This window comes from Loxodonta africana, chromosome 5, assembly GCF_030014295.1.
Source record: "Loxodonta africana isolate mLoxAfr1 chromosome 5, mLoxAfr1.hap2, whole genome shotgun sequence".
In the NCBI taxonomy this organism is placed as follows: Eukaryota; Metazoa; Chordata; class Mammalia; order Proboscidea; family Elephantidae; genus Loxodonta; species Loxodonta africana.
Window position 1 is genome coordinate 76,343,934 of NC_087346.1, and position 18,008 is coordinate 76,361,941.

Genomic DNA, 18,008 nt, shown 5'->3' on the forward strand with positions numbered 1-18,008 from the left:
TAAAATCTCTTGTATTATTCTTCTCACACAATTATTCTAAGATAAAAATCCCCAAATAGGAAACTAGCACATCTGATGATGATTGACAATTTATAAAACCCAGCAAAGTAAAAACGAATTATCTGAGACAGCTAGAGCCCAATGCTCACCACCTGACACCCAAGGGTACAAAAGACCATTCCCTTTGAAGACGTGCATGGGGAGAAAACTTTTCACTGGATATTCTGGCACCAGGGGATATTCTCAACCTTTGTAAGAGCTTCCTTATGTAAAAAAACACAGTTCTAACCTTCAAGCCACACAAGTGAGGATCCAAATTAGAAGAGCCCTTTGAAGTCATCTGAGTCCCTGGGTGGTGCAAATGGTTAATGTGGTCAGCTGCTAACCAAAAGGTTGGGGGTTCGAGTCCACCCAGAGGTGTCTCGGAAAAAAGGCCTGGTAACCCACTTGAAAATACCTGCCACTGAAAAACCCTATGGAGCACAGTTCTACTCTGACACACATGGGGGTTGCCATGGCTTGAATCAACTTGACAGCAACAGGTTGTTGTTAGAAGTCATCTAAACCAAGCCACTATTACCTCACTCTTGATACTTGTCATCCAGTCTCAACTTAAATAACTCTAATTAAAGGAAGCTTATTACCTCTCTAAATTTATTCAAGCACCAAGCACAGTGATAATGTCCTACTGGTTTTCTACAAAATTTAAAACGTTTCAACCACATTTTAATAGAGTGGCCTACCACTGAACAGCATATTACTCAGTACTTAAAAATAAATGAAGAAGGACCAGAGGCATTGAAAAATGATGAATTCTTGTTAAGCTATGACTAAAAACATTGATATCCTAAAATACTCAATAGAACCCTTACGGGAAATTAAGAAATGACTGATTTTATTGCTCCCCCTATGAGTATATCCACAGGACACCAAGCATTTTCCCCAGTGCTGAGAAGTTTGGAGTGTTTCAATAGCAGCCGCTGACTGAGATACACTGTTTTGGAAACTTTGTGCACTTACGAAGGGAAGCTTCCAAGTTTTTTTTTCATTTCTCTTTTCCATGAAATCTTTTGAGCGTGTTGTGTATACCAGCAAAAATGCAATTCTGAGACATTTTCATTGTAATCTCTGTTGTGCTACTGTATCAAATTAAAAAAGTAACACTATAGCACACCAATTTTTTTTAAAACACACCAGCACTGAAGAGCTCTAATTTTCTTCCTTAATATTCCTTAACCCTAATAAGTAAACAAGGCCCACAGATTGGACCAGAAGTTCTCAGCTGTTTTCATATACACATAATAACACTCCCATGAGTATACCAGATTTGAGAAAACACCAAAAATATTTTGTAAAAAACTTGAATGGATTCTGTAAGACTGGTGCCAGGTGATGACTCAGCTGTAACTCCACTTCTTCTAAGTCAAGAATCTATCAATATGAGGATAGTAAGAAGTGCAACAGTTAATGCTCTCAACTGCTAACCAAAAGGTCAGCGGGGTTCAAGTTCACCCACAGGCACCTCAAAAGAAAGGCCTGGGATCTAATTCTGAAAAATCACCCGTTGAAAACCCTATGAAATGCAGTTCTCTGACACACATGGGGTCATCATGAGTCAGAATCGACTTGAAGGCAACTGTGTTGTTTGGGTTTTTTTTAATGTTGTAATAGAGATGTTGATAAAAAACTGTTCAAATTATGTAAACAAGCAAACGAACAGCAAACTCAGGTACAAGAACAAAGTTCTTGTGACCATCTTCATAACTGCTAGCAACACAACCTGAGCCTTCACCCAGGGCTGAGAACCATCCATGAGACTGTAATTTAAGCTTAAGTACTACATTTTTTTTAATACAGTAGGGTAAGAATTGTAAAGCTCTAAAGCTATGCTGTCCAATCTGGTTGCATAAGCCACATGTGGCTATTTAAATTTAAATTAAACAAAATTAAAAATTCAGTTCCCCAGTGTTACTAGCCACATTTCAAGTGTTCAGTAACCACATGTGGCTAGTAGCTACGGTACTGGACAGGCCAGATACGGAACACTTCCACCATGGCAGAACTGGACAGTGCTAATCTAAGGAATCTTGGAGAGCAACTACTCTAATGCTCTCATTTTACAAGTTTTGAAACTGAGATCTTAATTCATTCAAGTAATTTACTCAATGCCGCAAAGCTAGTAATTACAGAGCCAGGACCAGAACCGAGACACCTTGGTCTCTACCACTAGGTCATCTCCTCTCTGATATCTTGTTGCTACCTAAACAATGTCAGCACCTGTTCCTTGCCAAGCACAGTTCTGGGTTTTCTCACACCCACACTTTCAGCTAATTCTCACATCGACGCTATGAGGCATATTATCCTCATTACATAAAGATGAAATTGAGACTCAGCTTTGTACAGTATCATATCTGAGGCTACACAGCAGGTATGTAGTGGCAGCAAGATTCAGACACCAAAGCCTGGGTCTTTTCACTGTGTTATGTTATCTAAAGTGAATACTCCACAGTTTGGATTATCCCTGCAAAAATTTTCTTTCAAATTTGCTAAAAGTTTTAGCACCTCATAATTCACCTTGTCCACATTTGTCAGCAAAAGTATTCCATATAGGAAAATCCCAACCCTTAGCTCCCTTAATCCAGGTAAGAGAGTTGTTCTGTCCATCTTTGCCAATCACAACTGCCTTGTAACGACAATAGCGGCTAACCTTTATTGCACTTTCTTGGTCACAAGCACTGGGCTAAGCGCTTTAAGTTTATCTTGTTTAACCCTCACGACAGCCCTGTGAAGTAAACAGTTCACCTCTATTTACAGATGTAAAAAGTCAAACCACCCATTCCCAGGAAGAACTTAAAGTAGAAGTGTTTGCTTGCTGTAAGAGCAAAAGTAAAGATAAGCCCCTATTATAATGGCGGTTTTTACTCAATATAGTGTGAAAAGAACAGAAGATTTGTGAAAATTTTGAAATAAAAAAAATTATTTCATCTGCCACCTTGATGCCCCGCTCATAGTGAAACATACTGGCTAAGCAGTGTTCCTCTGATGGCTTCCGGATTTAACACAGTCACACTCTGTTTCACAAGGACTGATTTTAGAGAAATTCTTGTGAGCCCAGGGGTACACTGGTGTTATGGTGTAGAAACACACCCAGGAATAGACTATTCCATGTTTCTCAAGGTATCAGGCCTTCCTAAGTATTTTTAGCCCTTTCTGGTAATTTCTCATCTGGAGAATAGAAAGAAAAGGGAGGGAGGGAAGAGAGCGTTAAAGAAAGGAAAAGGGAGACAGCTGATGTCAATATATAACTGAGAGATGGCTACACGTGACTGAGGACCAAATCATCCCAGAATGTCCCCCACAAGTCCACAGAGCTGTCAAAAATTGGATATTATATGTGTCATACATATACACACACACACACATATATTTCTTTTAAGATGAAATGAGCCCCCAAATGTTTCATGCACTGTGTGGGTGAATTTAGTGTGTACTGGTGCAGGAGAGCCTCAGTTCAGAGGAAGGGGTTAGCCAAGGACAGCTGGCTTTTGCAGGAGGTCAGGGACACAGACTGGCAGAGACAACTGCATAGCAGGTGTGAGAGAGACGGGGTGGGCATGTAGGTCTGAAGGTGAAATAAGCTAGTTGTGCTCAGAGACAACATACAGACTGGTTTGGCTATAGCAATGGTATGCGTGGTGTCATGGATCAAATTATGTTCCCCAAAAATATCTGTCAGCTTAGGTGAGCCATGATTCTCAGTATTGTGTGATTGTCTACCATTTTATGTGACTGCCCACCACTTTATGTGACTTTCCTATATGTTGTAAATCCTACCGCTATGATGTAATAAGATGGATTAGTGGCAATTATACTGATGAGGTCTACAAGACTAGGTAGTGTCTTAAGCCAATCACTTTTGAGATATAAAAGAGAAAAGTGAACAGAGACAAGGGGACCTCATACCACCAAGAAAGTAGCGCCAGGAGCAGAGCTTGTCCTTTGGACCTGAGGTTCCTGTGCTGAGATGCTCCCAGACCAACGGAAGACTGATGCATCACAGGGACCTTCCTTCAGAGTCAACAGAGAGAGCCGGCACCCTAAATTTGAACTTCTAGCCTATTGGACTATGAAAGAATAAACTTCTCTTTGTTAAAGCCAGCCACTTGTGGTATTTCTGTTATAGCAGCACTAGATGACTAAGACATTTGGTGAAATGGCTTTAAAGTCAGAATCAGGTTTGAACCCTCCCTCACTCTAGCACTTATGAGCTGTGTAATTTTGGACAGGACTCCCTGGGTAGCATAAACAGTTAAGCGTTTCGCTACTAGCCAAAAGGTTAGTGGTTCAAATCCACATAGAGGCACCTCAGAAGACAGGCCTGGCAATCTACTTCTGAAAGATCACAGCCATTGAAAACCCTTTGGGGCACAGATCTGCTCTGACACACATAGGTCACCACGAGCTAGAGCTGACTCGACGGCAACTGGTTTGGTTTGGTTTTTAACTTTCAACAAATGGCTTAAACTTGTCTCCTCATCTGAAAGACACCACCTCTGTCATGGGATTGTTGGCAGTATTAAATACACAGTACATGGTTAATAACTGTTCCTTCTTTCGTTTTTATTCTTGGTTAGTAGAGAGGAATTTCGTTAGTGCAGAAAACCACATGCCAAGCTTTGTACCCAGGTGTCCTCCCCACATTATCTTCTTTATTCCACCAAAACCTGCAAGAGAGGGTTTATTTATCCCCATTCACACAGAATGCAATAGAGGTTTGGGAAGGTTATGTACTTGGCCTAGGTCACAGAGCTGGTGTGTAGCGTAGAAAGAAGAATCAAAATCATGTCAGTCCAACTACAAGGGCAAGAGTGTTCCACTCTATCAGGTGGCTTTCGAAGCAACAACTGATGAGTTGAAAAGGTATCAGTGAAAGGAAACCTCAACAGGCAGATTGAGAGTTAGCAACCAGGAGCTAAGGAAGGCCCAGATCCATATTTTCATTTGCTTCACAAGTTTTATGGAATTCTTCAGTGTAGAACTGATGTTTTGCCATTTTTCAACCAGACCAATCCTGTACTTTTAGTCATTCAATTCACCTGAGAAATGAGTGAACCTCCAGAACTTCACATCCCTGACCTCAGTTTCCTCATCCAGAAATGGGGAGTTTTAACTACCTTATCTCTGAAATCGCTTCTAGCTCTAAAAGGACAGGTGTTTGTTGTTGCTTTTCTTGGTTGGCATCAAGTGAGCTCCAACTCATGGTGACTCCATGTACAACAGAATACAATGTTGCCCAGTCCTGTGCCATCTTCATGATTGTTGGTATGCTCAACTCCACTGTTACAGCCATTCTGTATCTTGAATGTCTTTCAACCTAGGGGGCTAATCTTCCAGCACTATATCACACAATACTCTGTTGTGATCCATAGGGTTTTCATTGGCTAATTTTCAAAAGTAGATTGCCAGGCCTTTCTTCTTAGTCTGAAACTTGTCTACCATGGATGAAACTGCTGGTATTTGAAATGCTGGTGGCATAGATTCCAGCATCATAGCAACACACAAGCCACCACCATATGACAACCTCACAGAAGATGGAAATGGTGGGTACATGGACAGAATGACAGGGTTTGGAATGGGGACAGCATAACCACCCTTCTCAGAGTCAGCTCTTGAATATGAAAGCCCTCTCACTGCAGAAGCCCTCTCACCCAAAGAGCTGTTTATCAGGGAATAAACTATGAAATTTCTTAAACTCTTTATTTAATTCAAAATACATAAATGTATACTCTTTCCAACCTCAGTGATGTAGGTACCATGCTTTTCTTCAACACGAGGTCATGTAAAGAGTACAGCACTGTCTTTCTAGCATTAACCACGTTCACAATGCATCATGTCCCACTTCCAATTTCAATTTCCTTAAAATGGAATGAGAACGTAAGGTGGCTGCAAATAAATCTGCATGGAGAATCTCTAGATTCTCATGTTTTTCTCCAATCTTTTATAGCTATTTCTCCCACACTTAACTTGACAGCAATTTTTGGGAGACTCACTCCTTCAGTGTCTTTTCAAACTGTTCAACATAGTTTCCCTAGAAACAAGAACGCTGTTTCTTTTCACATTCACTTTTCAGGAGTTTTAATTAAACCGTAAGTCAGATTTCACCATTCCTCTGCTCTAGTCCACCCTCCGCCAATGGTGTACCCACCTATGGAAAGGACGAGCTAAAGTCCATACATGGGACTACAAAGCCCCACATGCTCTGTCCATTGCCCGCCTCTGTTTATGTCCTGCCCCTCAATCATATGCTCCAGAAACTCTAACCTCCACACACCTCCTCAAATAGCCAAGCAAGCTCCCACTTCAGAGTCTGTACACTTGCTGTTCCCTCCCTCAGGAATTCTCTTCCCCTGGAGATCCACAGAGCTAGCTGTCTTACCTCTTTCAGGTAGGTCTTTGTTCAGAGGTCACCTTCTCAGTGAGGCTTGCCCTATAGCTCTATTTGAAGTCACCACCCTTGTTCCCTAACCAAACCAAACCCATTGCCTTCGAGTCGATTCCGACTCATAGTGACCCTATCGGAGAGAGTAGAGCCGCCCTATAGAGTTTCCAAGGAGCCCCTGGTGGATTCGAACTGCCATACTTTTGGTTAGCAGATATAGCAGTTAACTAAGCCACCAGGGTTTCCCTTGTCCCCCAGCCAGCCTTTTATATCCCCCTTTCCTGCACATTGTTTTTCTCCATAGCACACTTATCTGACACATTGCATATCTTACTCATTAGAACTCCAGCTTCATAAGGGGAGAGGGTTTTGTCTGTTCACTGACTTGTTCCCAGTGCCTAAAATAGCAAGCTAATAGTTGTTACTTAATAAATATTTGTTTAATTAAAAAAACGATTGCTATCAAGTTTAAAAAAAAAATTTTTTTTTTTTATCAAGTTGATTCCCATTCATGGTAACACCACGTGTATGAGGAGAACTGTGCTCCACAGGGTTTCCAAGCGCTGCTTTTTTAGAAGCAGATCACTAGGACTTTCTCCTGAGATGCCTCTGGGTGAATGTGAACCTCCAACCTTTCAGTTAGCAGCTGAGCACATTAACCATCTGCACCACCTAGTGACTCCATTTACTTAACGGTAACGTTTACTCCTGTAATAAGTATACTGACTCTTGGACTGAATTGCATAACTCTAATCATCAGCATACTGGGCTTGCACAGGTTTAGGAACAAACACAGCTGAGTCTAGGTAAGCAAAGAAGTCAGCCGGAGGGGTCAGGAGTGTGCTGGTACGGTAAAGTGCAGATGACTAGTCAGGCATGGTACAGATCGGGGGCAAGAGTATCCATTAAATGCAAGCTGGCTAGACTGTCTCTCCTTTGACTTGATCAAATTGGCCTCTCTAAGTACTTAACACTTACATATTCGAACATACAATAACACATATTGTCATTGTTGGTAGTTGCCATGAAGTTGATTCCAACTCATGGAGATTCCAAGTATGCGAGTAGAGCTGCACTCCATAAGGTTTTCAAGGCTGTGACCTTTCAGATGCAGATCACCAGGCCTTACTTACAAGGCACCTCTGGGTGGGTTTGAACTGCCAACCTTTTGGTTAGCAATTCAGTACTTAACCATTTGCACCACCCAAGGACTCCTCAATAACTTATAGTAAAGTCACATATAGATGGTCTAGCTACTTTTCTTCAGATACAGGCAGAACAGACAGAAGACCAATTGTTTTGTCCTGATCCACTCCTTAACGGCCAATTACTTTTAGCAAATTTCTTAATCTCTCTCATTCTTGGTTTTTCATTAAAAAGGTGAGGGGGGACATAAAATAACACATGGCCTGCCTATTTCACAGGTGTATTGTAAGTATGCATTAAGTCGATATGAAAAAATATGGAGAAATTATCAAATATCCTACACAATAATCTATTCTCTTGTATTAACATAGATAACACAACTTTGATTAAAAATGGTTCCTAAAACATATTAAAGAACAAACAGAAAGAAAAAAATCTGCTTCTAAGGGCATAAAACGAGAAGAAGAGGGACAATGGCTTTCCCTTGATTCTTTAATAGAAAATATAAGGATGAAAAAATACATAAAATCTCCAGAGCAGTAACTATATTATATAAAGTTCAAATTCAAGAATATTACTGTTAACATCTACCCTTACCTAGGTTCTTGGATATTTCAGATATTTCTATTTCAACACCACAAGGATAATCCAAGATGACTTATTAATATCACACATGGCAATAGTAGGCTGTGATGGAAATGAGCCAGCCCATTCCAACCATCTCAGTTCTGTTTTATTACAGCATTTATTAAACCAAAATAAAGAAAAGTAGTGAAGAATGACTTGTCACACAATTTATTAGAGTTGATGGAGTGTAGACAGTCTTTTCAATCAGGCTTTAACACACTGTTATGCACCATAGTACATTATTAATGGAAAGAAATATATGAGACTTGCATCAGCTTTCCCCCAAGTCATCGTGACATTAAATTCAAAATCAGTTCCACTCTACATGATAAAGGTTCAGAGATAAAATGTTTATTGTTTGTTGTTTGTTGTTTACCAAAACTTAAGTTTATAATTCAAAGCGACAATCAGTATATAATATTCCAAATTCTACTGAATTTAATAATCATACTTTTTTTGGAAGGGGGACATCTAAGGAAGAAGTAAAAGCAACAGGGAAATAAACAAAGTGTGCCCTAGTTCATATCTGACAAGAGAAAGAGATCTAATTCTCTCTCTGATTGAATGAACACAAAGGACAGCCACGAATATAAATTGTGTATTGGGCATTTGAACTTCTCTCTCAACACCTGAGTATCCGAATGGAACTAATTCGCTCTGGAAAAGGTATTAAGTAATTGAGCATGATGATGCCAGGATGAGGTATAACCCTCAGACTGTGAAGGGAAACACATTTTTTTTTTTTTTTTTTTTACAATTGATAGGGTCACACCACTCCCTCAGTAACCTCAATACAGCATTTCACATTCAAAAGAACTAAAACCAAATATTAAGAATGACCTACCTCCAACAAGGAACCCTGATAGACACAAGCACCTGTGAGGAAAAACAAAACAAGAATTAAAAGGGGTGCATAATAAACCAAGGGCACTGCCCCAGCAGGCTTACAGCTAAAACTGCATCGAAACTCATCACAATCAGCAAAGTGCTTTTTTCCAAAATCTTAAAAGCTTGAGCACTCTGCCCCTGGGGAAATAACCTCACACCAAAGCAACATTTCTTGGACGCACATAAGGGAAAGCATCATTAAAACTTATTATTTGAATTCTAAAACAAATTTATAATGGCATGCTATAAATACGGTGTATATTATTCTCTGCAATAAATCAGCAAAGCCTCCATAACCCAGTCCCAATTTACTCATCCAGGCGTATCTGCCACTTTTGGTTTACATAAACTCTTCAGTCCCACCCAAGAGGCTAACTTCGGATCCGATGATATTTTTCCTGTCTCAATGCCTTTGTTTATTTTGTTTTCCTTCAGGAGATGCATCCTGTCTGTTCAAGGTACTTGAACTTGATCCCACCTCCTTCATGAAGCTTTTCCAGCCCACAGGATTATGCTCTTCCTCCTTTGTGCACATTGCACTTTGTGCCTGCATTGTCCATTTGTGAATTCATTCTCTTCTGCTTCCTTGTGGCATCCGTGCTAACGTTATTTAACTTTTCATGTGGAAATGGTACATCTGGCCCACTACACTCTTAGGGCAGAGACTGTACTTCTTTGTATTCCCTACCTCTTTACATAGTACATATTCACTTAGGTATCTGGTTGGCTAACACAAAATATCCATTTCATGCCTTAACACAATATGTTCCTCTTAAAGAAGAATAAATCATTTTATAGGATAGTGGTGCAGATGAAGGAGCCATGGTGGCAGAGTAGTTAAACCATTCATCTGCTAACTGAAAAGTCAGCAGTTTGAACCCACCAGCCCCTCTGCAGGAGAAAGATTTGGTAGTCTCCTTCCATAAAGCTTTATGGCCTTGGAAACCCTATAGGGCAGTTCTACTCTGTCCTATAAGGTCACTGTGAGTTGGAATCAACTCCATGGCAGTGGATCTGGTGTGGGGGTGGGGGAGAGGGTTGGTACAGACTGTAGTTCTTTGAGAAGAACTCTTCTGTTGAGTTCCTAATGTCTAAGGCTCTTTTCTTCCTCTTTTCATTTTATTTTTCTGATGGACTGCTTATGAACTTTATATTTTCCATTAAGTGCCAAATAGAAAAACAACATGGATGGGACAACCTATATATTCTGAGTAACTAGCCTATCATAAATCCTTTGGTTAGTTTCATATTTGAAAGCAATGTAGAATCCTCGTTTTAAAAAATATACACACGTATTCGCAACCAATTTTTGAGCAGCACAACAGGTCTTGATTTAACCTAAAAACAGGTGGGCAGTGTGTACCAGGCTACTCTCTCAGAAATTGAGGCTACAAAACAGATTGGAATAGCATATACACACCAAGGCAGCAGTATGTCTTGACAAAGTGCCACAGCTGGTTTCCAAAGAGGGAAGTGCACATTTTACTAGAGTGCTTGCTTCTAAGAGATCATTCAATGAAGTCTCAAAAATATTAACTTCTCAGGAAATGACTGGTCTACCTAATCCACTAATACTGAAACAAAGGACAAATTAAAAGAAAATGAAATGGCTGTTTACACTTGGGTTTGAATAAAAGATCTCTGTGGGCAAATGGATTGAAATGTATCTTGTACACTTAACATTGAAATAAGAATAATCTGGGATAAAACCTGTTCTAAAGACTTAGCCTTTCAGTCTACGGTATGTCATGTATCAATACAACTCCATTTCAAAACATGTTTAATTATATCTGATGCTTTAAAATTATAAAAAAGATCATCGCTTAGATACGATTTAGCAAAATTTAACCTTTAGAATAACCAAACAATATTTAACCTTCAGAATAAGGCCATCCTCAGATCATTTTTCTTTGCCCTTCCCCATAGCAATACCTTCTAAAAGTCAACTTCTTTTCAAAGCTCCGAAAGAAATCACACATCTTAAGAAATATTCAGGTACCCATATCAAAACCTACTTTTGCAAGTTTCAAGAAATATGTTAAACTCATTATGGTATGGAAAACTAAAGCAGAACTGAGTGTGGCATCATACACCCACTTGGTTAAGCCAAGCATCTGCTAGAGATGAAAGTCAAGTCAAAACAGTTGGTAGCTGCTGATAAATTCCATCATTAGGAAAAAGAAAGAACTCAATTTGCATCACTCTAGGATGTACAATTCCAATGTGTACAATTCCAAAACAGAACAGTTCTACCCGAAAGGCAGCTGTACACATGAGTTTCCATTAACACGGCTTCCAAAACGTCATTTCTACTCTCTAGAGAAAATAAAACATTCCACCCAATGCCAGTCCTATCAAACATTTATCACTACCAATGCCAGACGCGGTCATCCAAAGCAGACGTATTCCTCCCACACTAGCTCACATTTCACACCCACCACCAGATGAAATCGGGAGTTTGTTGATGTTGGGTGCTGGGTGCAGCTTCTGCCTCAGCACCTGCCTCTTCACTAATCAATCGATCCACTTCACGTGTAAACCAACTGACTCCACACAAACATCACTTTTTTCTTAAGGAGTACTGGAATGACTGCAGTTCTGTCTGAGGTTTATGTTTATAGCTTTATTTGAACTTTAAAGGAAACTAGCTCCAGGTGAATTCTGGGAGATAGTACAGAATTAGAATGAGAAACAAGCCTTCTTCAAGGGAAAACTGAGGAAATATAACAGCCAACTGGAGCTAGGGTACTCTGACCAAGAACTTTGACAGTTTCAGGGCACAAAATGCAACTGAGGTGCCAGGTTAAATTCTAACACCCATGGACCTGTGAAAGTGCATAAATCTCCGCAGGATGAAGCAATTATATACTGCAACCAACAAGGAAGCCTGGGTCCTGAAGCCAGGCTGCTCCTCATCCTGTGTGGTTGGGTCTTTCCTTGCAGGTCACATCGGCAAAATGTTACCGAATATTAATTGAAACAAGTAAAGGCCTGTTTTTAAGACCTTCTGCACATTATAATGTATGCCCTTATGAAATGCCTTTATAAAATCTACTATTTTCAGAGAAATAATTTTTCTAAAATTTTCACAGAAAATTCAATAATATGCACCATTGCTTACATCCTTAAGCTATTGAATACAGAAATTATAACTGGGAAATTCAGTAAACTGGAGAAGTTAAATCCAAGAGTCACAAAATGTCAGACTCATTTAAAGAAAATAGTGACAGATACGACCGTAAGATTTGAAGAGATTTGGCAAGCACAGTGTCAAAAACATGACTCATTAGGAACAAGCAGCCACAAGTTGGTGTTTAAATCTTTAAGCTTTATGTTGTGTTATAATTCAACATATGGCAGTGTACACTGTGGAATAGTTAAAACAGAATTGTTTCCTGGACTGACAGGACAGCTCATGTCCTGATTATTACCAACCAGGATTCAGATCAATTAATAGAGTAGTTAAAATGAAAATGGGCCAACTGTTTTTGAACTACTGTAAGATTTGGCAAACAGCTCCAACTCTGCCATGTGGTAGCCCCTCCCCTCTCTTGAGCCATGTGGTGGAGAGTATCTGATGAATACTTGTGTCTGAGTAAAATTGAGTGATACTGCCACCCAAGTGCATATGGATGACTGTACCCTCACTAAACGATGGCTATGGGGAGGGCAGCTTCCAGAATCTATTCCCCAGAGAGGAATATAAATGTGTAATGATGGAATTAAGAGCCTATGACAATACGTCATCTCTTCATTTCCACCAGCAGGCAGCTGCAAAAGCCAAAAATGTGAAGTTGCTATTAGTATCTAACACTTTAACACTGGGAAACCTACCAAGGACCAGTGTTTACATATCTCTACTGCTATTTTATTGATATTAGTGATTGCTGGGTATGCAAACACCTTGAGGACGGGTTTTTTTCTTTGTTTTGTTTTTTTGTCTGTATTCCCTCCTCCCCCCATTTGACACAATCTGACATATAAGCTTTCAATTAAGGTTTGTGGAATAAAAAAAAAAAAATTAAGAGATGGGCTCTTTTTCCCAGGCAATGTCTTCTCTTCCACAACATTCAGTTTTAAGCAGAGTATTTCATAGAAGGGACTCTTCAGCCAAGAGTGGGACCAAATATGCTGATGCAGCCATAAAAAAATATATATATATATATATATATATATAGTCCTCCAAACGTCCTTTTCAATGTATTTATTAATGACATTCATAGGAAAAGCCTGGGAGATTGTGGGATTGGCTAAAGCCACATATGGAGCCATTAAGTCAGACTAGAACCTAGTTCTCTTAACCTCCAATTCAATGTTCTTTCCCTATTCCAAGCCAAAATGTTCCATCTAGTTTAACTTCACTGGATTTCCACAGGGAACACAATTCAAGATCTGCTTCTCCAGAAAATGTCTTGGCAGAGCTTCTCTGATTCAGAAACAGCCATGTTTGCTAGAAATTTATCTCTGTGACTTCTTACTTTTTTTAAGTTCTTAAGTCATAATTTTTATAAGCTTAACAATGTAAAAAAAAAGCAGTATAAAATAACACTGCCAATAACTTGCTTGTAACAATTCATTTTTTCTAATAATTAAAATAAAATTCAGAACGAGGAAGTTCACCAAGTGACCACAAATAAGGCATCAAATATCTTTTTTTTTTTTTTTTTTTGTATGCTGGAGGATTAAAAAAAGTATTTTAGACCCATTACCTAGTTGACTTCTTCATTTCGAAAATGACAGAAGTTCAGCTTAAAGAAGTTAGGTGGCTCCTTCAAGGTCACACAGCCAGTGAATGGTAGAGGCCAGTCTACCAGGTGAGGTTAATTCAAAAGAATGTGATTTGGCAGTACTCATTCATCTGACCAATATTTTTGGTTTTGGGTTTTAGAACTGTGTACTAGGTAGGACCTGAACTGGAGATAAAGGATTAACTTGGAGCCATCCTAACCCCTGGGTGAGCACACAAGTAAGTGAGGAACTTCACACCTATCTCAACCATAATTAAAGAAACCATTAACTGCTGTACTAGAAGCATGTGCGACGACGTGCTTTCTGAGCACTGAAAAGAAAACAACCAACTCTTCCATGAGCTGGTCAGTCAGCAAAAGCCTCACATCACATTAAGAAAAGCACATGTCTGAGTGCTTCTTTTCCACTTTTTAAGATCATTCTCTGAGCTAATAATAAAAACCTGAGGAAATCTCTAAGATCCTTAAGCTTTTCATCCTTGACCTCACTGCTGTTATTTTTAAAAGAGAAAGAAACGTTGACAGAACCGAAGCAGAGGATAGCTGATTTTGGGCTGTGGGACCAATTTATATATTTAAACAAATTAAATGAATAAACCATGTAAAGCATACCAAAAAAAATAAATAAACTCAAACCCTTGCTACCAAGTCAATTCCAACTCATAGTGACCCACAGGACACAGGAGAACTGCCCCATAGGGTTTCCAAGGAGTGGCTGGTGGATTCAAACTGCTGACCTTTTGGTTAGTAGCAGAGTTCTTAACCATTGCGACATCAGGGCTCCTAAGTAAAGCACAGTGTCAGACAAATGATATGTGCTCAATAAAAGTCATCATTCATTCATCCATTCGTTCATTACTAGATAGGCATCACTGTGGAATGGCTACACAATGCTCTAAAGTTGGGGAGGTACGTTAAGAAGCAAAGTTTCCTCCCTCACACTCACTCCCCCATCAGCAATTAAAAACTCTGAAAGTTCTTAAATTTTGCCCATTTTATGGGACAACCTTCCAAAGAGCACACTCTGTAGCCTCTTAGTAATAATGATTTTTGTAATTTCAACAGATCTGGTTCTGAAAAACTGCATCATTCCAACTGCCCCCTGGTGAGCTAACTGGGAGAGAGAGACGTTCTCTGCATTGCAAGAATATGATTCTAAATAAGAAACTGCCACCAAGTGAAATAATTTTTCTAAGTCACAAGTTCATGTTTGGGTGGCCTGGGCTGAGCCTCCCATCTGGTTTATTAACATACAAGCCCTTCAAGTTTCCTTGTTTGTTTTTAAGTATGCACACACACGCACACACATGTATTTCTACAGGGTATGCACAGGCCCTAGATGGGATCTTCCCTGGTCCAGAACACACTTGACATACTTCCCCGAAGCGTGAGGAAAGGCGGCAGCTTTATCCACGGGGTCGATCCCACTGCTGTGGGTGCATTTCCAAGGCCACGCCACTTTCTCCCGGAAAGCCAGGAGGGAAGGGGCAGCTGCCCTGGTTGCCGGCGGTCGGCCCGAGGCGGGGTTTTGTCTCCCCGCGGGCCTCCAGCGCCCCCAGCTCCACGTCCGGAGTCCGCACCACAGGCTTCCTCCACCCAGCACCTGGGCGGAGGAGCCCCGCCCCGCGCCGGCGGCCGCCACTGCGGCTCAGATTTGCGGCAAGGCAGGTGAACTCTACTTCCCGCAGCTTGGTGAATAATGAATGGAGCCGGGAGCGGAAGCCGAGAGCCCGCACTGTGGATTAAGCCGTCTTCCTCGGAGCCCGCCGGCTCCCTTCCCCCTCCCTAAGCGCTAGCTGGGCGCCTTCCCCGGCTCCCTGGAGCAGGTGGGAGCTCCCAGCGCCTCGCGGCCCGGCGCTCGGCATCCCATGCCCCCCGGCATCCCATGCCCCCCAAACTCTTTATTTACTTATTGATTCGTTTATTTGGCTGAGTCCAGATTGCTTTTGATATCATGGTGACAACTCTCACAGTCTCCTTTCTCTCCCCAAGCTTCAAGATTTTACACGTAGTTTGGAACCCCGGAGGTAAACCAGGAGACAGAGGGTGAAGTAAGAGAATGAATCTAAACTCTTATTCACCACTTTCTTCTGGGGGAAGTAGGAAGGCTAGTGCCTCGCTTTACTGGGGAAATTTTTTAGAGCAATTTAATTGTCCAGCACACGCTCAAACCAGCTAATTATAAAATCGTAAACTGGGCTTTAGGGGCAGACTTACCGGGGCGAGGAAAGCGGGAGAGCATTGGGGAGCACAAGGGGGAGAATTTTATGTTTTAAAGGAGCCAGAAGTATTTTCCATAGTTAACAGCAATTGTTCGCTACTCACCTACTCTCCATTTAGTTGCTTTTCCTGCGGGGACAGGCGGATGGGGGGAAGTGAAAAGAAAGAGAACCCCATTTCCAAGAGGCCACCCCAGCCGGCCCCCCACCCACCCAAACGCACAGAGGCCAGAGAAGGAGGTGGGGGTCGTGACGAAAATGCAGAACGATACGAGTAGGAATCTTCGCAGCAAAAGCCCATTCTAGTTCCACTCCCACTTGCCCCTCAAAAAAAACTCCCACCCGACCCAACCATAAACCCCCTGAGCTTTTGAAACTGCACGGATCACACACACACACACACACACACCCCGTTCTCTCACCTTCTGAATGATGAGGCAATACTGCAAATTTCGCCAATGCAAGGGCCACGCCGAACCACACTTTGAGGACACCCATCGCAGCCTCGGAACCCACGCTGGAGGAGCCCAGCCTTCGGCATCCAAGTACCGGCTCACGGCTAAAACGCTGGCTTCGGTGCCCCGAGCCGGGGCGATCCGAGGGCGGTGGGTGGCGGGCGGCGGACGGCAGGCGGTTACCTCCGCGGAAATGAGGTGGACGGGCGGAGAGCGACACTCACATCTGCCCGGAGGCGCCGGGGCTGGCGGGGGATTCGATTCCCTCACTGCCCGAGCGAGAGCGGGCCGAGCTCTCGGGAGAAGCAGGACGCCAACCTGAGGCGAGCTCGGGAGAATCCAGAAAAAGGCAGCGCGCAGTTGTGCGCGGCCAAGTCTCGCCCGAAAGTTGCCGGTCACTGGCTGTGCGGATCTCCCAGGTTTTCCCTCCGTCCTCCCGACCCGCGACAGTAGAGATCCCCGCGCAGGTTCCTCGGAAGCGGCTTTTTAAAGTTCGCTTGACACCTACGTAGGCGCTGCGTCGGCAGAGGGGGTCGCCGGGAGCCCCGAAAGACCCACCCACACCCGGGTCTCCGCCCGGCCCGGCCCGCCCCGGCCCGGCCCGGCCCTGCAGTCCCGCTCGGCTGACCGCGGCCGCCGGGGGCCGCTCGCAGGAAACTTTGTGTAGCGCTGCGGGCAGCTCCCGGGACTCGCTGGCGCTGCAGCCGCACCGCGCCGCCTCGGGCTGCGCTCGCTGCAGCAGACCGTGTGAGAGCTGCGGAGGGAAGACCGGGCGGCGCGGGGGGCGCTGCTGCTACTCTCTCGCCCCCGCCCCTCACCCGTGTGAGGGAGGCTGCGGGGACGCGGCGAGCTCCACACCAACACCCACCTCCCGCACCGAACAGAGTACACCCGGAGCGGGTCTGCAGGGTCGAGGCATGACTACGGGAGGGGAGGAGGAACCATGATATTGAATGCACAGAGGAGAGAGCTAGAGAGGCTGGAAAAGACCCCCGAACTCAATGCCACCCGGGGGAGAGAGCCCGAAAACGCACAAAATAAGGCCCCCTCTGGATTCCCGCGTTTAAAGGACACACACTTTCCCTTCCTCCGCTTCCCTTCTCTCCCTTTCTCCCTCGCTCGGTGTGAAAATGGACCCAGGGACGCGGAGCTTTGGCAAAGATTCCAAAGAGTCACGTGGGGAAGGGGAGAAGAGGGGCTGGGGGAGCGGAGAGAGCAACCTGATCCCCTTATTCGTTCTGCAGGACTTCAGACTTGGCTTTGTTTGGGGCGGGAACAGAAGTGGTCACACGGGGAGGGGGGAGAAGGGGGGGGTGACGTAGTCTTGCTCGGGCACAACCGAGGGCCGGAGAAGCGAGTTCACATCCCTCAGCTGGGGGAGGGACTAGTTTGGGGGTGGGGGTCGGGATGTGCTTTGAAGGCCCTGGCACAAGCCCACCGACACCCCCCCCCCCGGCCCCCGGCACTCCTGTTGGACTAAGTGCCT

The 18,008-nt window shown here is 43.0% G+C and overlaps 1 protein-coding gene across 1 annotated transcript in view; it reads right to left on the reverse strand.

Moving 5' to 3' along the window:
• The window catches only part of FRAS1 (Fraser extracellular matrix complex subunit 1), a 524,357-nt gene extending 507,388 nt beyond the window's left edge, over positions 1-16,969 (reverse strand). Inside the window, exons 1-2 of the mRNA XM_064285669.1 lie at positions 16,490-16,969; positions 9,057-9,088 (exon numbers count right to left, since the gene is read on the reverse strand). Coding sequence (XP_064141739.1) covers positions 9,057-9,088; positions 16,490-16,565 — 108 coding nt within the window. The 5' untranslated portion in view covers positions 16,566-16,969. The remainder of the gene's footprint in view (positions 1-9,056; positions 9,089-16,489) is intronic.
• Between the last annotated feature and the right edge of the window lie 1,039 nt (positions 16,970-18,008).